Here is a 22,828-nt window from a genome sequence, read left to right on the forward strand (position 1 = left end):
TCAGCTGCAGGAGCTAACTAGTCCTAATACAGCAGGTTACTCATCATTATAACATTAATGTTAGGCTCTGTAAAATCATAAATGTTTTTATAGCCTAAAGATACACTAACTCCTGTATATACAACTCATTTCCTCTACCACTAAGGAAAATGTAGTTTTAAGGGCTTACAGTAAATGGGAACATGACAGGTCAAATTCAGGTCACCTTGAAGAATTAATCCCTGATTTCAATGTGATTTATGTGAAAGTGAAATTAGTGGTATACGGCTGTGGTACAGAAAGCCAAGAATGATATACCCAAATGAACTGCAAGGAATCAGAATGGAATTACTGAAATTACAGGCTGTAATTACTAAAAATGTATTATGAAGTTATCATGCTTATGTAAAGAGGCTAAATGTAATTACCAAAATTATATTTAGCCCAGGCATTAGCATCTTCCATAAACATTTATGTGAAGGATTTAATCATTAGTGATCAAGACCTTGGTGCTACGCTGGTTCCAGAAAACACTATTTCCAGCAGTAAGAGACCTCTTAAATCAAATCTCATGTTTTGGTTTGGAGTCAGAATGCCACCTTCCAGATTGCTAACCTCAGTTCTTATAGCAACCTACATTTCCCTTTTTAATCTTCAATCAAACAACTCAAAAACCTAATTCCAGCTGGTTTATGAGTCATACTAAGATTCACCTGCACAAAAGAAAGTTGAATATATTTGGTTTTGAGAATATACAGTCCATTACTTTTTATTGGTATTCTATAAAAACTAACTGGAGTTATTCTAATGTAACATGATAAAACCTGATAAAAATAACACCTCAACTGGTTACACATTCCCAATTAATATGTCATAAACAGCGATTTTTATCTTCACTAATTAGCGTGATGTATGTTCCTGATTACACTTTTGTTAAACTTAGGTGTCAGCTTTTCCATATGTCCCTTCTGGAGGTCTGTAGTACTTTGGGAAAGCCATCAGCTGTATCATGTTGAATGCATACTTTCTGCATTTGACATTCTTCAGTACATTCTCTATGCGGCATCCTTCTCTAGTGAAAGGGGGAAAAAGTACAACTTCATGAAACACAGAATAAATAAATATGCTTTATTTGTTCATTGCAGAGTTTCAGCAACAGTTGAAGTAAAAATAACAAAGATTCAACTCTACATTTTTGTTTTCCACAAGTGATGATACATCTTACAGAATTAAATCCAAGGCCAGGCTCAGTACAGTTATTGCCCTCAGAAATAGGTGAGAAGATTTACCCTTCCCCTCCCCCTCCCCCCCAGTATATTTGCCCTTGAGGTCTAAAGTTTAGTAAAAAAAATTAAATACTTTAATGATACAATTTTTTCTAATTCCAGAAATATATTTGCCTTTTAAACCTTCTTGTATTTTTTTTTTCAAATTGTTTGCTATTTATGTGAGAGTACACGTTGCCCTAAAAATGTGTATTCTAGGAATAAGGCGATTCATTAAGTCTGGCCCTAGAGATTTGTGAAGGAAAGTTTCATCTCTGCTTCATTTCCTGTCTGTTCAGCTTTGCAATGAAAAAAAAGAAAGAGAGAATGGCTTTTCAAACAGCCCAATCCAACTCTCTGCTTTATAAAGGAAGGATGTTTGTTCACATACAGTACAAAAGTCACAAGTGCCAAAGTGGTGCATCAAGACATAAAGAGGACTTTGTTAAAAAGAATATAAAAGTGTCTGGAAAGCAAAAGCAACTAAAGCAACAATTACAAACAGGTTAACCTCGTTACAAAACAGAACTTACTCTACTCCATTTAGTTACTCGACAGAAAAGGGTTAGTTGTAGCAAAGTAATCAGCATTTGTTAAACAAAAAAGATCCCATCAGCTAGTAACAGTGAAAATAACACAATGAAAGTTACTTAACTCACAAACTGCCCCAGTAGTAGTTGTCTAGGGGTTAGTTTGTGTTGTGCAAATTAGTTTTTAATTTTTTTTTTCCTTTTTTGTCAGACTAATTACTCTGGAAAGAGGGATTCAAGCATTCAGGATTCCACACCTTGTATACAGTGACAGCGTTGTAAGTGGGCTTTCTTTGAGCTAATTACAGTGGGAAAGCTTTACCATGAACAGAAAGAGCAAATCAATTCACTCAATGCATAGTATACTTCTTAGAGTTCAGAAAAAAAATAACAAGAACACAGTACATTGCAGACATTTGTATCTTAAAGACGAATCCTTAGGGTCTGAGGCTGTAGAAATATTACAGCATAATTCCTTTTTCTAAAGTTAGTTTGTTGCGGTTTGTAGAAAAGAAAGGAACACGAGTGAAGTTTATTGATATTTGGCTAATAGCAAAGCAAGACTTAAAATAAGCCACACAACCAGCAAGTGTGAGCTGACAAGCAGCAAGGCGACAGGATAGAAGTGTCGAGAAGTTGGCTTGTTATCTGTTAGACAGCCTGTTTCGGGATCATCCGATTCATTCAGTGCTCCCTGGGTTTGTCTGCTGTTAAACAGGGGAAGTTAGGAACAAATAGAACAGCATTTAAACAGCAAAGAAAGCCAACATGTAGGTATTCTGACAAGGTGAAACTATGTAAGATGAAATCAATTTATGCTAAGCACTTCCAATGTATTTCTTGTGTTCTACAGCTGACATGGGAAGCACGATGACTAGGTGGCTAATATGCTACTAAGCCTGGAGGCGCCTCGGAGCAGTATTCACAAGTTAACATTAAATGAGATGAACGCTATTACCACTCAAATGAACAAACACACCCAACAGGAATGAAATAAGGAAGTTAAAATAAATGTTAAGGAAGCAAAGAAAAAAGATCACGAATATGTCACAACGCAACACTGACAAAATAGTGTCTCCGTGGTGTTTCACGGGCTTCTCAGTCCTGTTTCACTATAGGTTAGGAAATATATAGGCAGAAATAGAAAGGGCACATGCTCTTTTTTGAAAGGATTAACTATTCTAAATAGTTTTAAATTATGGTAAATTGACTCCTTCAAAAATTCATCTGTGCAGGTGATTCATTTTTGAAGTCAACAGCAGTTCTTTTTATTGAAAGTCTCACACCTACATTCCTGTAAGAAAATTACCTTGTACCTTGTCCAGTCAACTCAGCTAGGTACTAACCTGCTGACAACAAAGTTCTACTGAATCACCCTATGTTGCGCAGTCTCCTTCCTACCAGGGCAGCAGGGACATTTTCAAGCCACTGCCAATCTTCTCTACTGCAGTCTTGGTAGCTTCTCTACAAGTGGAATTATGCATACTTCAACAATACCTCTTCAATCCCTCTGAACTTAACTTTATTTGCATACCCTCACGAGTCCTGTTTATGGACTCCTTCGGGCAGTAAGGACTGATAAGATTTTTTTATTTTTCTATTTACTATGAATATTCTGGGATGAAAAGATAACTTGACATTTTTTTCTGTGAATCTAGGAATATCCAAAAATATTGGATGACAACACAGTGCTTTTTCAGAAGCACATGTCCCAGGTATGCTGTTTTTTCAAGAAAGAAAATGCTGGCAGAACATAAAGAGGCTGTAGGATAGTAAAGGTATTATCACACAGCCCCAGGTAAAGAAAGCAGCACTAACTTCGTCTTACGGAAAGCCTGCCTTTCTGACTTGCGTGTTAGAAGGCAATGTTGAGTTTCTTGAGCCTGGAGAGCAAGAGAGGGGCAAGAACTGCATTTACAGGTGGGATCCTAGGAAAGGAGCTGATGAAAACCATTCCTTGCACAATTTTCCTTTTAAAGAAGCCTTCCATAAGTAGTTCTTAATTTCTTTCTTCGCTTTGAACATTCAGTCTCTATGTTACACTAATAAAGAGGACAACCCATATTGTTTTAAATAGCAAAATAAAAGATTAAAAATAAAATCCCTAATATTTGAATCTAGGTCAAAGCAATTACTGGTGTCAATGTGTCTGCTGCTTTTGGTCTACAGTTTTCAAGTGTCCATGGGTAGAACTTGGACAGAACTCAAACAGTATTTCAGACAAAATCCTTTCAGAAACTGTCAAGAAACGAAGCTAACTTTGTCAACACCATGACTTACACCGAAATAAATCATCCTGTGCTCTGTAACAGACCACTCCAGTTAATGCCTTTGTCCTAGGGTCCACTCCCAGAACTTCCTTCCTTTTCTGCTCAGAGTGATAACATTACCATTCGTGATAATTTGTGAGGACTATCTGTATTGCCCTTTCCTAATTTGCTCCTTTATCGAGTGTTTCTACACACTTTTAAAAACACGCTGCTTGCTGTTTTTCCTTTTCCTTTCTTAATCTCTACAGGTCCCACACATCTGCCTCTTTGACCCTTTTGTGCTGTCCCCTCACCTCTTTCCTGCTCCTCGAGGTGAGCCTGCTGGTTTCAGCTTACCCCCATGATGCCCACAGCCAGGAGCTCTAGCTCAACCCTCCTAGTCCCATCCACGCCTTCCCAGTCACAGAGACCAGGTGCTTTTGGACTGTCCTTTTGGGTGCCTTCCAGCATGGACTTCATGTGTGTGCCCCTGGCAGACTGGATGCAGAGACCAAATTCTTTTTTCTCTGAAAAGATCCATCAAGGTAGCAATGAAGTTCAGCCTTCAGTAAGTTTGCACAGCTGCTGCATTTGCCACCGTCAGGTGCTTTGTTCTCGAGAGCCTCAGCTTTGCACGCCAGTAGTTCACTCTACGCAGGCTGAGTTACAAGCCTGCAGGTTGGCCCTACAGGGATGAACCCTCCCACTTCTGTGTTTTGCTCCACATCTCCTTGACAGTGTGACTGTCTTTTATCTATGTTGCTACAAGTCCCATTAGCATCGCTGAGATTTATGCAGATGTAATGATGGAAAAGCAGTTAAGAGACATTTGTTCTACCTTTTTTTTTTTTTCTCCAGTAGAAAAGCCTACAGTTCACTTGTTCTTTGATATGCTGAAAAGAATGATCAGTGTCTTTCAACATAAAAAGTCCTATCTTCCCCCTGGAAAACCACAGCGAACAGCTGATGCACAGGGAATTCTGTTCCACAAATCAGTCACATCATTCTGTGCATGAGTCAGTAAGACATCCTCAAAACAGAGCAACAGGATCCAACTCCATTATTACGCCCCTAAGAACAGGCTGAACGGAATACCTAAACACGCTTTTAATTTAAGAGGAATATTTGATCACGGTCAGACGCCTCGCTAAGCTCTGCTAACACTTTTCAAAGCACTGCACTGACAATGTCTTCTAACACATCTTTAAGTGTTCTCTGCAGTGACTAATGTATCTAGTTAAACAAAGAGAGGCCCTACACCCAGCTGTCACACTGCTTCCCCTGGCTCATCAAAACCTGTACAAGTTTTACCGCAAACAGCATGAATCCAGCTGGTGCCAGGTCAGCTGGATTTATTTGGCCACTGACTGACACTCTGCACAACCAGGACAGACCCATATCTGACCCTCTTACGGTGTGAAGCTATAGCCGTAGTTTGGGATGTTCTCTCCATCACAAACCACACTCTAACACCTCTGAACTCACACCAAACGGAAGGAAGACGACTTCCAAAGAATCCAGCAAGTTTTTATTTCGTGCATGAACACAGTTTCAAGAGGAATAGTGAAAGCTTCTAAATCCATAACATCTGGGGTAACGAACACCCTTCTAACCTATAGTACTGTTTTTATTCATTTACTTTCAAATTGTTCATTTGAAGCTTACAACATCGCACAAATACATCATAACAGCCAAGGGTGCTGTAAGTTTAACGACCATATAACCATTTCAGTCTGCCTTCTAACTCGCTTGGTGTTTTATCATCTTAAACTCCTATTGGGATAATGCTGCAAGCCCATCAAATGAGACAAAGGCAAAACAGCAGGTATTTTCTGTTCTTCTTAAATTCAGATGATAAATTGTTTGAACCTCTAAGCAGTGGAGCGGAGACAATGAAAATGGTGTGAGAGAGAAAGAAGCCTCTCAAGAGTCCTTATAAAGTCAAGCACACATATGAGGGCACGCACGGGCTTTTGATTACCAGTCACACTGACGCCTCTGTGCAAGGTTTTTGGAGGAGAAGCAATTTAGCACTTTGGGATATATGCTTCTCCTGTTAGAACTTTTCCAGCTCCAGCTATTAATGATACTGAAAATGCTAAATTGCCCTAAAACAGTGCTTCAGGTAGAATAGATAGGCAGCCTTCTATCAGCACAAGGATCCCATGAGCTAGCAGTGCCTTCAGTCTGAATTCGTGTCGTACAGCACAAGCACTTAGGGGGAATTTTCCTTCTTCACAAGCGAGACTCAAGCAAGCAGTTTCTGGGCCTGCTGGGTTTTTCCTGTCAAACTCCAGTGCTGACACAGGAAAATGGCAAAAGTGAGCTTCTCTTTAATCCCATCCAACAACAGCAGCACAGACGTTTCTGCAAATAGAAGGGACTGCTAACAGTTCTCCATCTCATGCAATTTTGCTTACTTACCTGTTCTTTTTATTTAAGACTATCACAGTGCAGAACTTTTAAGCAGCAGCTTCTCTAAAGAGTTTTCAGCCCTTTCAAAGGTTTTAAACTGAATACTGTCTGCTTGCCTTCAAAAAAAAAAAAGTGAAAGTAGCTTAATTTCTATATTTTACATGTTACTGTGATTCACTGAAGTGCTTCAGAGAAAAATCAACTTTTCAACATGCCACAATACAGCTCTAGAAGGTAGCCTCAGCTGTTTCAAAAGGTGGATCCCCAAGGATGGGATCCTTGTGAACACCTCCCATCCATTTTGAAGATGCTGCACTATAACATCTAGAAAAATAAAATGTGATACAGAAGGAAATGAACAGACCTGAGTCTAGTCCTGGAAGACTGCTGGATCAGAGTGCAATTTGGATAAAACATGTAAAGCAATACTAGGCAACAATCCTTTAGGCTGAAAAATAAAGTTGATACAATAAAACCTCCAACTATTAAAAAAAAAAAAAGTTTGTGCATTGTTTCAAAACGGAAGATACAGGAAGGGAACTATCAGAGATGTTTCCTCTATCATTGATCTTTACAGCAATTATTTTTCCGATGCATGTTGTTGTCAATAGTTTACAAATTTTTCCTCAAATCTACATGGTATTAAATAAAGTAAAAGATGCTAGAAATCAATTGTTGCTGCTTATGCGATCCTATAATTGCTACTCTGGTTCAAAACAAATAACTGGTGTTACTGACGAGCAGTCTCAGATCTAAGAATACCGATGTATTCAGTCAGTGAATTGGAGGCAGCTGCAATTTAAACACATACCAACAATACAATCTGTTTATCAAATTGTCACACTAATTCCCCTCTTTTTCTTTTGCCTTTTGTACTGCAACTTCTTTCCCTGTTCTTTTTGATTTTGCTACCATCCTCTATTTCCCTACTCCTTTCTCCTCTCCCTTGTTTGGTTATAACACATTACTTTTCTCATGCCATTATTTAGGAAATAAAAAGGACAGCACATTGAGCAAGACGAGACTTGTCCACGCTTGACCAAGTTTGACCAAGCAGCAGATTCATGATGTAGGCATGATGACATGATGTCTAGATCTTGAAAAACACTTAACATATAGTAATTCATTTTTTTGGTGTTCTTTTTTATAGCACTGTTAACATGGGTTCTTAGTCCGTCCAGGGAAAAAGATTCCATTTTGAGGAGCTCCCAGACACAGCAGGGTACGGGAGGCTCAGCTATAGAATCACAGAATCAGTGAATGGTTTGGGTTGGAAGGGACCTTAAAGATCATCTAGTTCCAACCCCCCTGCCATGGGCAGGGACACCTTCCACTAGACCAGGTTGCTCAAAGCCTCATCCAGCCTGGCCTTGAACACTTCCAGGGATGGGGCATCCACAGCTTCTCTGGGCAACCTGTTCCAGTGCCTCACCACCCTCTCTGTGAAGGTCATGGTACAGATTTTAAACACCATTATGGACAGGCCACAATGTTTCAGTAAAGAGCAACAGATAAATCAACACACTGTCTTGCAGTAGTACTTAAAAAGAGGCAAGGAGACACTTGGTCTTACACCCACACAACCCCATCCAGGAAAACCCTACTGTCTTAACGTGATCACACTGACAGACATGGATTCTTTGGAAGGAATGGTGAAGTCAAAATTCAATTTACACAGTTGCTCTCTCTCTGCTATGCATGTGTTCTCACTGAAGTAAAACTAATTGTAAATGTCCAAATTTCCCACCAATTTTATCAGCTTAGGTTTGTTATAAATTTCCCAGGGCAAGTAAGAGAGTGTCACAGGCTGCACCTGCAGGCAATAAATCAATACAACTCACGCCTGCTTTGGGCCACGGAAACATCTCTGTGCACTCCTGCTTTGCAGCATCTTTCCTAAAGGTGTGGAGTCTTACACACTGCACCAAGCATTCAGAATTTATTGTCTGAGCATATGTTCTCTCTCAATTAAGAGGAAGACTTGAACTTAATTCTGAGATAAAATTTGGGAAAATATCCATACTTAAAAAAAGGCACAAAAGCACATGCTCATTCATTGTTTACTAGTGTGCAATGATAAAACATCAGAGCACCATTTGTTTGTTCACATGATGACAGTTTAATTATAACAAAAGTAGTTTCTGATTCAGGTGTTTTGTTATTTACCAAAATTAGAGATAATAGCTAGAGCTTGATTATGGTTTGGCATATAATAAATTTCCTGAACATACAGTGCAGGTTAGCGGAGACCTATTCACAACATCAGACTGCACCTGACAGTTTCAGCCCAAGAAGAGGGAAGGTCTGAGAGAAATATTTTGACTTCTTGTTTATGAATGCAATTTTTGTTTCAATATCAAATCTGAATCAGCCTGGAGAAGAGAAGGCTCCGGGGAGACCTTACTGCAGCCTTCCAGTACCTGAAGGGGCTACAAGGAAGCTGGGGGGGACTTTTTACAAGGGCCTGTAGTGACAGGACAAGGGGTTTAAATTGAAAGTGGGGAGGTTTAGATTAGATATCAGGAAGAAGTTCTTCACAGAGAGGGTGGTGAGGCACTGGAACAGGTTGCCCAGAGAAGCTGTGGATGCCCCCTCTCCCTGGAAGTGTTCAAGGCCAGGCTGGATGAGGCTTTGAGCAACCTGGTCTAGTGGAAGGTGTCCCTGCTCATGGCAGGGGGGTTGGAACTAGATGGTCTTTAAGGTCCCCTCCAGCCCAAAACATTCTGTGATTCTATGAATCAAATTTTTCTTCTAAATGCTGAAATATTAAATGCTAAGTTAAACATTTTTGGTTTGTTTAGACAGTATTTCAGACAGATCTGAAAAACAAAAAAATTTCCAGTTTTCTTCATTCCATCCAAAAATTGTTGGCTCAACGAAGAGCAAAACCCCTACTGTCTGTCCACGTTTACTTTTAACATACCACTAACTCTGAAGAATAGATGAAAGGGCAGCTTCAAGCTTTCTAGCTAATGTGCAAAAAACATATGCTAGTTGGTAATATACGTATCCATTGGCGTTAATCCCAACACTTCTGAATTATCTGCTGATTGCAGAATTATGTATTTTCCTTTGCGACTGATACAGGATGCCTGTAAGAATGTGTGTCCGTCCCCTGTCCCCCGCTCGAACATTGAAGGGTAACTATTTGGTAAAATAGTAGCAAGAGTAAAAAAATTAAAAAAAAAACCCACAAATCATACCAGTTAGAACCACAACCCATTTTCCTCACTCCTGCTGCTTTTAAGACACCTGCACTAGCAGTTCAAACCCACCCTCAGCAGTTCCCAGCCGCTGCAGCCAAACAGCAAAACCAAGTTCATGTGCCCTCTTATCTGTCAAGAGAGATTGCTGACCAGAGGCTGCCACGTGGGAACAGTCCCTTGCTCGTGTCAACTTCCCAAGTGGCCTGGAACCACCTACGAGAGTGCTAAAAAACCCACCAAAATCAGGCCAGGAAACATTTAATAATTTCGCTGTAAAAAAATCCCTGAGATCATGTCCTAAAAAACATTCCCCAATGGTTTTTAATTTACAAGTATGGGCAGAGGCTTCAAGTCTTGAAAATTCATTCTGGTAACTGTGTGAGAGATTAGCTTCAGAACTGAAAAGTGATGGGTTTGCAAGAGAGATCCTTCTTTACCTGTCAGGACAGCTGAGTGGTTTTTGAAACATGATTTTCACCTCTATTATACTTCAAGCAAAGGATTTGCTGCTTCATTCTACTATTTACCAATAGTGCTGTGCAGTATTACACATCAGTTCTACAAGGTTTCTCTTTTTATCAAAAATTGTGGTTCTAATAATCTTCCCAGACACTATTCTATAAAGTATTAGGATTATATATATATGGGAAATACTCAGGACAAAATTGCAAAATCTTTCCCAACAACCTTCTCTCGCAGGGTTTGACATTCAAAATGGGGATCTATGTCTTTGTGCAGGAAAACAACCAAACAAAACCCCACAACCAACCCATAAGACAAATCTCAGGTTTCTTGGCGGTCTGAGCATGTGTGAAATGATGATGACTACACCCTTCAAGCAAGCTCTGAATACACAAGACACTTCCCTTTCATAAGGTTATGGTACCAGTAAAACTGGCTAGTGAGTCACACTTATTTCCAGCCTGTTCCTGTCATAGCAAGGGAGCTTTACCAAGGATGTGATTATACATTTAGCTCACGTAGCACAGTGAAACATAAACCCATGATAAATTCTCTCTCATTTGTCCGATCAGGTTTTAAATACTTTCCATTGACCATGAAAAGTCTTCATGAATCATTCCTTTTCTTTTGGCAAGGATTTTTTTTAGCCTTTCTTTCCCCATGGTGAAGACAAGTGGCAGAGCTTATTTAAGAATGGTGCTTAAAATCTGACATTAATTTCTAGATCTTCAAAGCTATGGGTATGACAAAGCTAAAGTCAGAGAGATCTGTTGGCGTAAACAGAAGATCGCTTAATCTATGCTTCATTTGTATTTCGGGTCATTTTAAGTGAGGAGAGTGTTGAACAGCAGTGAGTACAAATGTTAATATTGTAACTTCTTCCATACCTGCACCTTCAGTTTGAGATATACAAAAGTAAGAATATGACAGCTTCTGATTAATGACACCAATTCACATAATCTCTTCATGGGATTAAACAGTGCATGAGTCATTAAATAAATCACAGGAAAGATTTGAAAACTACTCTTCCATTTCAAGTCAACAATGCCAGTTCACTAGTTACTTTCAACCAACACACTGATACCGTGTTTTTAAAACACATTTAACAGTTTGAGATCTGATCTGTTCTAATCCCAGCCATTCTTTGAGCACTAGTACCACACACAGTAGGTGGGTGTATTTATGCAAGGGGAGTTAGTGAACATGTAGATTCCCCAATCGTGAAAATGCACCTAAACCTGATTTCAGCTGGTGCACAAGTGTCGGTACCAGGAGCACTAAATGCAGCAAAGAAAGCTCCCCTGCTTAGGTTAGGTAGATGGCTCACTACACTGGCAGTATCACTTCATGCCGAGGTAAGTCACTGACAGAGGGGAAAAAATGCCAATTTACTTCTTGACCAGGACTGAACTACCAGGTACATACTATTTCTGTACTGAAGACTGTATTCTCTCAAACAAGCGATCAGTAGCGAGGAAGCTCTCTCACCAGAAACCACTACAATGCCTTGGGAGCTGCAGTTTGCAAAAAGCCACAGGTACCTGCTAATTCCTGCAACTCTTGAGTCTCTGGGATAGAAAAATGTAAAGAACAAATGTCCCCAAGCACATCAGCAGGAAGCTGCATGTGGAAGTGCAAAGCAATACAGCAGTGGGGCTTTCCACTAATAGTGATAATTGCCATCCCTTGCAAATAAGCAGAATGTACACCACTTTAAAAATTCTTAACCGGGGAAAAGAGGGTGTTTTGCTATGAAAATTCTGAAACACCTAACATAATTGGAAACATCCAAGATCCATCCTTATCCTTATGATCTCTTATTTTCTTCTGAGGAAGAGGCAAGCAATGTTTGAGCATTTCCTTCCTTTCTTCCCCAGGATGGGACGAGGAAGGCAGCAGGGGAGTATAAATCTTCCCCCACTGAGATGGAGCAGAGCTACATCTGTCTACAGGGCATTTTTTTACTCTATTATGTACGCTGGTTATTTTACGTTCTGGAAGGAAAATGGTTTAAGAAACACTTCAATAAGACATCTTATGGTGCTCCCACTTTAGTTAAACACTGCACCAATTTTACAGAAAAAACCTATGTTTTGATATATCTTCAGCATCCCTAGAATACTGCATGAAATTGTGCAGGGGGCTTTCAGCGTCTCTTATTTTATACTCTCAGTATAAGAATCCGGTTCTCAATCCTGTCAAGTCTGAGAGACATTAATCTTGGTACTGTTCATGTTTCTGGTCATGTTTTCCTTAATCACTAAGAAAAACAGTAACACTTATTCACAGGCATAAAGCGTTTGGCTTGAGTAACTGTGAGCCAGAGGCCAGGTGGTCAAACAGAAAAAGCTACAGTGCAGCCAAAAAGCACATAGGTTGTTAATTAGAAACACTTCATCCTCTCCAAATGCCCATTACAATGGCAGGCCTTAAGGAATTCTGCTTCCCTTTCCATTCCTAATAAATGCTAATGTCCTTCAATTATCTTGTAACATATCCCACATTAACCTCCCTGGGAATGATACTGCCATTCGCAGTCCTCTCCAGCATGAGCAATGGAGAAGTGCAGCCACCTACACTAGTCCGAGCAGGCTGCTGCTCCCCTTGTCTGGAGGTTAATACTGTGTTTTTGTGGCTGCTGGACAGCACTTCCAGGCTTCTAGGAATTAAGCAATTTCCTTTTTTAGCCTACATTTACTGCATTGGTAAGAACACAGCAGACTAAGACTTTTAAACTGCTTAGATTATCCTCTGCCATATATACGGACAGGTACACAATGTTGGGTTTTTTTTTAAAGATCTCAACCATTCTCACTTTCTCAGTTTTACCCTCAATTAACCTTTACTAAAAACCCAATCAGCTTCCCATCATCTCACCAGATCCCAGCCAAGAGATGGAAAGGATGCTGGAATCATGCTTGTCTCATTTTATTAGTATTTAATTCTGTGTTAGTTAAAAATAAATTCTGTAATGTGCTATTAATGTGCTGCTACTGACAGCTTAAATAAAATCAATAAAACACAAGAGCTGCAATTAAACAGCAAAAGTAATTAAAAAAACCTGATCACTGCCAAGCTACAGGCGTCTCTCGTTATCTCATTAATATACACAGGAGGCAAAGTTGGCTTGTGCACTGTTTACGTACCAGGAGGTTAATAATGTCCTTCCTACTCTCTTACAACATGGTTAAAGCAAACAAATAGCAGAAATGCTCTAAACTATTTTTGTTCAGTTCTGCTCTTTGCATGAATACTTAAGGATGGCAGATAGGACTGTCAAGGAAAGCTGAAGGCAGGCAAGTGCAGGCCAGCAGCTGCACTTCTCAGATGAGGACGTACATCAGTGCAGACAGAATTATTTGGAGAATGAAATAATAAATTGTATTTTCTTAGGTATTGTGTGTATTGTAATGAAATACAGGTGGAAGCCTGTAGAAAATTTAAAACACAATAATCCACCCTCAGCTGGAATTACTCGCAGCTCATGGAAGTTTCAGTGGAAAAAATGAGTTTTACATTCAGAATAATTAATGACAGAAGAACTAACAGACAACCTGAGGGCAAAGAAAGAGTTATCTACTAAACATTTACTTCCCTAAAGAGGAGCTACTTTATCCAGAAAGCTTTCCCTCCCTCCCATCTAAATGATTAACTACTTTTTTTTTTTTTAAGGCATAGTAGCTATAAACAAGATCTTTTTCAAAAATACACACATCAATCAATGGCAGAAAAATTAGAACATGTAATGAAACACTGAAAAAGATTTTGAAAAAACACTTCTACACATTTATGTACTGAAAATGGCTAAATATTTTCAGAATTCATGTTGTTCCCAAAATTATGTAAGCTAAAGTAACTTTGTGTCCAGAAGAACTATCAAATGGAAAAGTTTATATATAAAAATATAAATAAACCGCAATTTAGGATAATGGCACTTCAAGTACATTGCTTAATGGCTACTGTTCTCTGTATAAACAAAGAAACTAACACAAGGGGACTTTCATCCACAAAATATCTAAGCGTGCTGTAGTTATTTTCTCATGTGAACTAAGCAGATAAACAAAGGAAGCAGCCCAAATACTGCAGCAGCTGAAGGTTAAACAGCAATTTAACAGTGCACTCTTAACTTCTTCTCAATTTCTTTTTTTTTTTTTTTAAGTGAATGATGTCTAGTAAGTGAAATGATGTCTAGTGACAAACTGATGTTTTACACAAAACAGCTAGTGTGCTGATGTCAGCAAAATCTCCCCCATGCTACGTTCTGCCCTTCTTCCATTATTTTACCTTCAGTAGTTTACTAGGATAACTACAAAATCCACTTCCAAGACCTGATCCAAATCCTTCAAAAGGCAACACGACACTCTGGGTCAGGGAGTACATGACAAATTTAACAGCCCAGACTTCCCGTATGTCTACAGAGCTTTCATGGGATGATCCAGAGCCCCTGTATCAGGTAGTTAACCATCCTCCAAGGCATGTTCTGGGAACACGAATTCTCCACCTAGACACGCGTATGATAGGTATCTGAAGTTTTATGCTAGAAACAGCTTGATTACGAGCATTGCACTGAATTCAATGGGCCTTGGAAACAAATTCTCCAATGGTTAATTGCCCAGTGTTCCTCTCCATCTTTACAGAGCTTTACAATCTCCAGGCCATGCTTGTGCTACCACTGCATCACTTACAAAATGAACCACGTAAGCCTCGGATTTTCTTTCCAGTACCATAAATACGGTCAAACATGATAACTAACAACATAAACTGTCAAGCTCACTTGACTACAGAGCATTTTTAAAGGACAGTCTTGATTTTTCATTGTAATGTGATAAAAAAAAAAGAAGATTTATGAGCAAGCAATTGTCTGTTTTGGACTATGTTCCAATGTGGCACAGAACATTAAGCTTTGCAACAAGATTAAATGTCTTTTTATTTCTCGTTTGGCATTTCATACCCAATGGAGTAAGGATAGCAAATTTACAGTTTTTATTTTTGCCATAAAAGATCATTTGACTTTTTACTCTCCTTTGTAATATATTTTTCATTTAAATAAATTTTATAGTTTAAAAAAACCCTACTTCTCCATTCAAGGATTACAATTCAGAGGGGTTTCATTTAGTTCCATTAGTTTTAACATCTGTGTTTTAAGTTGCAGACAGCTTCAAAAGTAGCAAATGAGATAATACATTGCTTCATTTACAAAGGAAACAGGAGGCTTAATGCATTTTGTAATGCAGTAATAACAAAGTGGTAGTATTTGAATAAAGCTGCCCACTATAATAGCAGGGGTTGGCCCTGTCTTTTGACATCTGCCAGCCCAGTGTGGGCTCGTTATTCCATCTGGTTATATATTACCATAGAGATCCGTGAAGTCCATACTACAGAAAGCCACATTTGGGAAAGTTTTTTACCTCCTGTGTGCCCAGAAAAGCCACATGCATGGAGAGAGGATGCTTTTCAATTTAACTGATTGCATGGACTATTAGAGGAGAACAGACTGGCCAGGAAGGACTGATCACAGCAGCATAAAGATCTGCCTTCCCTTGCGTGCATGCAATACAACTGGTGTGGCAGCTTCTTGGAGTGTGGGACAGGACAGGGCCCACCGGAGACCTCTGATGGCAAATTTCTAGCCAGCGTGTGTTGGTGTGGTTCCTTCAACTTTTCTAGAAGATATTCCATTTTTATTTCAGGTAAAGGCTGTCTGTCAATGAGCACATTATAAATATGTGGCACAAACTAGTATTTAAGAACAGACATGTCCAAAATCAAAGAATTTGAGGGAGAAGGTGGCTGTTATCACCATAGTACCCACTGGACTGCACAGCTGGGAACAGCTGCAAGTTTTGTTTTCCAAATGGTTGTAATTGGTTTGAGCCTTCTCTGTTTCAGAGGATCAGCTTCTTTGTCTTCCTAGCTATTTCCTAGAATTATCACATCATGGTAGTGACAATGATTATCTTTTCTTCTTTTGGATATGTATTTAGACTGATCTGATTCAAACCTAAGAGCTGAATTCCAAATGTTCTTACTATATTAACTGTACCAACAATCAGAGCAGAAAATTTCAGGTTTTAATGTGCTGAAGAGACAAACACTCTCAGAACAGAACCATGTCTGGAAAATACCTGTACTGTGACTGAGCACTTGCATAAGAATGCAGGAGATAATCAAAACTGTGCGTTCAAGTTCATTACCACCTCATTTCAAGTTTTACCTTGGAATTAAACTTAAATTGAGACTGAAATGAGTTTTGTTATCCCTATTGTGCCACATGGAGGAAGATTCTTCATGACAGCAGGAAGAACGATTGCCTTTGGGACTGAAACATAGAATTGGAGATACCCCTGTCAAAAAATGATTTTACAAAATTCAGCTAAGACTACAAACACCTTTCTAGACTGCTGTGCTCTGTGTTTGCTCAGCACCCTCTTACCAGTGCATACTTGCTGTTTGAAAGTGAGAAAAGGTCTGATTTGAAAAATGCTAGTACACTTTTCATTATCCTCCCTGAAACACAGCAAGAACAACGGCTCCATCACATTATATGAAGTGACCACATTTTCCCACTACTTCTACCTCACTAAAATCTTAATCTACAAACAAGTATCTTTGCCCGAAGATAGTAAAGCTACAGAGCAAGACAGATCATGAGGATCTCAAGTCTTAACTGAATTGTAATTGCCAGTCAAAGTACGCAAAATGAGCGGAAACCAGAGAGATACAAAAATGAAGTATTCTTTAAAACTGTTTTTTGTGTTGCAAACAGATCTGTAAAGTTTGTAGGCCATTTTAAAAAAATCGTTTCATTAAGTCACATAATAATCCAATTTCAATTTCTGACAAAAGACACTGTGCTCATGAGTGATTTGACATGTCTATACCCTCTGTCTCTCACTGAAAAGTGAAGAAGATGAAGCATTTCTTCATCTCACCCTCTGCTTGTCAATTATAAGCTTTTTAACATCAAGAAGCATTTGCAGATCTGCTCAAATCTCATCTCTTGACCTATTTCTGACAGATATAAATGGTGATTATTAAATGAGAGGCATGTAGTACATGGACAGCTTACCATGTTAGCAGTTCCTACATGTGTGAGAAAGTGAAGAATTCAATAAAATAAGAAGTGATAAGGTAAGTTTCACATTTTCTTCAGGATACAAACTCATGTTACATCTTTTTTATTAAAAGATCTCACATGAGAGAGAAGACATCTTAGATATATCTAGCAACATAAACTAGTAGCAACAAACAAGTAGGATAGAGCATATTCTAAATGCACACTGATGACAACAAAAGGTGAAAGAGCAAACACCGGGCATGTCAAAGACATTTTAAAAACTCATGAATAAATATTCTAACCACTTACAACCATTATTATCAAAGCATGTTCCTCTGCAATGCCAGAATCAATTCATGGACCTTTGAGAATGAGATATTATTGTAACTGCTTGTCTTTTAAAGGCACTGTAATGTTACTTTGATCATTTCAAAACCAGACAATAATGCCTTTGACAGAGTGCCAGTTGAGCCATTTTTATTATTTTTCCTGAGGCATTTGATGGAACAGCCATTTTATTAGCTGAAATAAATTTAGGACAGAGATCATGTCAATTTTGGTTAAACTAAGGGAGGTAAAAAAGAAATAATCCCCCCCAAAACTAACCAAACAAAAAAATAGAACAAAACAAAACCCCAAAGAATCCAAATCAAAGCAGACTAAGGGTGATTTTTATTTCCTGGATGAAAAGTATTATGAAAACCATACCACAACCTACTGTGGACACTCCCACCTTCTGCTTATCACACTACCAACAAGGCAGTTTGCTGGAAGTTGCTCTGCAAACTTTTCTCTTGCTGCTCACTTTGTATTCTGTAGATGCTCCACTGTCAACAATTATGAATAAGTTATAAAATGGATTTAAAAAAATTGATAACTTGGAAGCAGTGTGGAGTGATTTTTGCTAAATGCAAATAAAAAACCTCCGTTATTTTGACAGGAATGGTACATTTTCATCAGATTTGCCAGTTCACCGCTAATCAGATGATCCTGGAGCAAGGTCTCTCTTAACAGTATGTGACTTTCTGATCAGATTGCTCCTTAATCCTTGTTCTTTTTAGTAATCTAAACAAGATCTCCATAGCTGACAATGCTGACTGTTGACTGGGGTGGATCTGTGGCTGAGGAGAAAATATCTATTCTTTTAAAGCAAGGTGTGGCACAGTGATCTACTGCTGGTAATAACTAGCTGCTGCCTTTTTAGTCTGTCTTGCGATAGAAGCAAAGGTTTCATGTCAGCACTTGGTGTGAGGGAAAGGAAGATGCATCTGTGTATTCTTGCAACCTCTGGGCACACTGACTGAGTTCAGCTAGATTCAAATGAGGAATAAGAAACCCCAATGATTATTATGTTCTCACCAGTGCAAGAAAACACACAGTCAAGCTGCAGAGAGACACTGTCAAAGGGGAGGCTGTAGCATGAAACTGAAGCTGCCTATACATCAGGAATCCCATATGATTCGGCATCTTGGCTTGTATCAAAAACAGTGTGGCCAGCAGGTCCAGGGATGTGATTCTCCCCCTGTACTCGGCACTGGTGAGGCAGCACCTCGAGTACTGTGTTCAGTTTTGGGCCCCTCACTACCAGAAAGACATTGAGGTCCTGGAGCGTGTCCAGAGAAGGGCCACAAAACTGGTGAAGGGTCTGGAGAATATGTCTTATGAGGAGCGACTGAGGGAACTGGGCTTGTTTAGCCTGGAGAAGAGGAGGCTGAGAGGAGACCTGATCACTGCCTACAACTACCTGAAAGGAGGTTGTGGAGAAGTGGGTGTTGGTCTCTTCTCCCTAATGACAGATGATCGGACGAGGGGGAATGGACTCAAGCTGCGCCAGGGGAGGTTTAGATTGGACGCAAGGAAGAAGTTCTTCACCGAAAGGGTTATCACACACTGGAACAGGCTGCCCAGGGAGGTGGTGGAGTCACCATCCCTGGATGTGTTTAAGAGACGGGTGGATGAGGTGCTGAGAGATATGGTTTAGTGGCGGACAGATACGGTTGGACTGGATGATCTCTAAGGTCTTTTCCAACCCAGTGATTCTATGATGAATGAGAGGAGTAGAAAAAGAAGGAGATTTCTTACAAATGCCCAACTCTGGAAAAACTTCAGTTGGGCCTCAATCATTCCCCAAAAACGTCTGTAAGTCATGAAAAGATCCAGAAAACTTCTGACCAGCCTAGAAAGAAACACAAACCTGACCTCATACTCCTTCCCTGAGCTAATGCTATCAGTCTGGTAAGCTTTAGCCCTGTCAATAACAACATTTATATTAGAATTACAGAAGTTTGGAATATTTTAACAGTTGTCAAATTACCCCCTAAAAGTGCTATTTCCTCCATTAAGGAATAAAAAAAAAAGGCTACAAATAACCGATTAGAAAAAAAAAACATTAATGATAGGCCTAACACCACAATACTGTGAAATCTTTTACAAAAATGTAAGTGAAGCGTTTGAGTACCACAGGCAGAGGTGTCTCCTGCCTCATTAACAGGTAACATAGGAGGCTGGGTATATACCCAAAATATTTCATCCCACGACAGAAGTTACAGAGAACAGCGATTCTTTTCCCACCCTCTGACCTCCCTGGTCTACAGGGCTTTAACCTTGGCTAAGCCTTGCCTGGGATCCCAGGACCTTGCACAGGTAGAAATGCTGTGCTGGCAGCTTCCTGGGGCATTAGGAGAATCTCCAAGAGGAAGAACGCCAGGTGCTTTACCCACTGCTGGAAGACAATATGCACGTGGCAACATCTAGCTTGGGGAGAGAAGATAAGCTGGCAGAGATAAAAGCAGGGCACAAAACCAGCACTGCAGATGCACAGCCAAACCAGTGCCCAGTGATTTTGGCATTAGGTATGGTCAGAGTCACAACTACAGCACCACTAAGTCCCAGGCTTGCAGAAACCACTTTAAGTGTTGGAACAGTAAGAGTCAACTGCGGAGTGATTTGGGTGTGCATTTTGGGAGGACTCCAACTTTCCTTTGCATTAGCTTCCTTATAAACACCTACTTCCTATTCATACAGGTTATAGTAGAGGCTTAGGCTATTATGAATGCAAGTTCCCAAAATTATCTCCCAAATTTATCTCTGAATGATCCAGAGAATGGGATAGCAATATAATGCTGCTAACTCTGTTACTGGCTGTAGGTCCAGCCAAATACAGATAACATAATGAAAGTAGGAAATCCATAATTAGTACATAATGGTCCGAAGGGAAACTCCTTGGGTCACTCCAGTGCAAACAGCTACCTCGACTTGTGCTGCAAGGGAACACAGAGAATCTTGTTGCTGCAAGCCACACCAGTGAAGGTCTGCCTGTGGTTGCTGTAAGGATGAGGACACGCTTACAAAACGTCACTCACCAAATCAGGGCTGCCATGGAAAGCAACAACCACTACTAAAACTCATTTCTAAACTCAGCTGAGCAAGACTACTGCCAAGGGGGTTCTCCAAAATATACACCAAAGGGACACTGCAGGAAAGAAAGAAGCAGGGAAATGCTCGCTGCAAAGAAGAAATAGAGCAGCAGACTGAAGGGGTGGGGAAGGGTGCGTGTGGAGCAGAAAGCATGGAGCTTCTGCAAGAAAATGGGAACAGGGATGCTGGATGAGAAAAGGATTTCCTGATCCGGGAGTATTCCTACAAAAGAAACTAAGTTGGATGAAAGATCAAGGGAGCCTAAAATGAGAGCAAAATTAGACCTAGAAATGTCTCTGTTACCTGCTTTCTACATAAGCCAGCTAGAGCTGCAGCCTGACACTGCATCATCTTCGTCCTGAAGGAATGAAGAATCTTCTCTTACAAAACAACCTTTCCAGAAGAGCCACTAGCCACTACTCCCTTCTGTGCCCCTGCCAGCCTCCCCACAGTCTGTACATGTCTGGGACTGCAGGAAGGAAGTTACGAGCTCTCCCTGCCCATAGTATTCTGAGAATAATATAGTTTTAAAGGAAGATAAATTCTTGAAGAGATTGGATCAGAGATAATTTTAACTAGCTATTGTATGCTATTACTACCCTCTTATTCTCATTTCCTGCTCCTTTCTTATCTAAAGTTTAAGCTTAGCAGTGTTGCCTTTCCCAAGAGATTTAGCTGTAAACGGTCAAAGCCATGGTATTTCAGGTATGGCACACACAGAGTTTTAACAGATAACAACTATGCATACAGGACTTTTCCCACACATTCTCTCAGAAAATGTAAATGAAAATGAAATACAATAGGAAGAAACCTAGCAAGAATAACACATCTAGTTTTTTTTTCAGGTAAGACCTAAGTCTCTCATGGAAGTTCTGAATAAGCAGTAGCCTAAGCACTAAAGCTCCAAATGAATGAGGCAATTAATGAATCCAGCACACTAGAAGAATATCAAAAGTGAATGCCAAACAATATTTTCAGATAACCTGGCTGCTTGCATGCTACATTTGCCCAACCACTGCAGGTGAAGTCCAGGAAAACTACAGTCCTGTAATCTGTGCATGACAAAAGTGACAGAAACAATTTACCTTAGAAAAGCTTTTTTAGGAGTGCAAATAGTGCAAGCACTTTCCTTTTCCTTTTTTTAATTAATCAAGATGCAGTGGTTAAATTCACTGCTGCACTACTAAGGACCCAAACAGAGACTGTGGTACTAAATGAGAAAGCAAATTTATTGGATAAGGTTTTTTCATTTGGCTGGTTTTGAAAACTAAGTGATCACAGTGTGCTCCTGGTAATTAATTAATTACACACCTCTCTCACTGTCTATACTGAATAATTAAAACATCCACTGCGAGGGGAGGCATAGCTCAATTCCCTATACTCTTGTCTGGGTCAAGATATGGCAGATACTAATATGGACTAGTTAACAGATTATTTACCCTACTGTTAGCTCAATGAGAAATAAAAAGTACAAATCAGAGCAGAAGAACTCAGAGTAGGGCAAGTTTTGGATTGAAATTCCATTAAATCTCCTTTGGAGAACTGTATCATACACACCCTTAGGTCAAAGGGCCAGGAGTCCCTTCGGGAAAATGATCGCAGGGACTCCAGGTTTCTTCCTTGTTGTCACAAAGCTAAAACACCAAACATGGCCAAACATTTTCTTGTTCAATGGAAAAGATTTCCCCCCCCCCCCACTAATGCACTGCAATTGATATAATAGTATGTTATACTACTTGGGTATTAAAATTTACTGTCAGGATGAGTCCACTTGAAGTACCGACCTTCCCTACATAATCAATGAAGGAGAAGCAGGTGCATTTCAAGGACTTGCTCACCTAATGCTGGTGTCAAAAATTAGAGACAAAATAGATTGCTTATGGCACTACCTTCCCCCCACGGACTGACAGGAAAACTAAGCACTTCCTTCAGAAATTCTGGTTTACTGCCTGCTGAAAAGCTAAGTGTTTTGGTGACGCAGCTTGGGTCACATCTCTAAATATTCCTTGCAAGGAGAGGCAAAGGTTTGTACTGTTTTCTCTTGAACACTCCCTCCCCAGTGATTAGCCCAAAAATATTACTACAGGTTCCAGGGCAAGGGCAACTATAATTAAGGTTACACAATGTTTTCCACTAAGATTCTACTTCCAATTGTTAGCTCATTTTGTATTGCTAAAATTCAAACTTACAATGCCATTCAAAGACAAAAAAAATACACCTTGCCCAGCTTGCCTTTTTCCCCCCCCCC

General features: G+C 39.7%; 1 protein-coding gene across 1 annotated transcript in view; it reads right to left on the reverse strand.

Moving 5' to 3' along the window:
* Positions 1-918: 918 nt before the first annotated feature.
* INPP4B (inositol polyphosphate-4-phosphatase, type II, 105kDa) overlaps positions 919-22,828 on the reverse strand; it is a gene marked incomplete at its 5' end in the record, with an annotated part of 108,844 nt that continues 86,934 nt past the window's right edge. Inside the window, one exon of the mRNA XM_010152234.1 lies at positions 919-1,051. Within this exon, the coding sequence (XP_010150536.1) occupies positions 919-1,051 (133 nt within the window). The remainder of the gene's footprint in view (positions 1,052-22,828) is intronic.

This window comes from Eurypyga helias, unplaced genomic scaffold (assembly GCF_000690775.1).
Source record: "Eurypyga helias isolate BGI_N326 unplaced genomic scaffold, ASM69077v1 scaffold7125, whole genome shotgun sequence".
NCBI lineage: Eukaryota > Metazoa > Chordata > Aves > Eurypygiformes > Eurypygidae > Eurypyga > Eurypyga helias.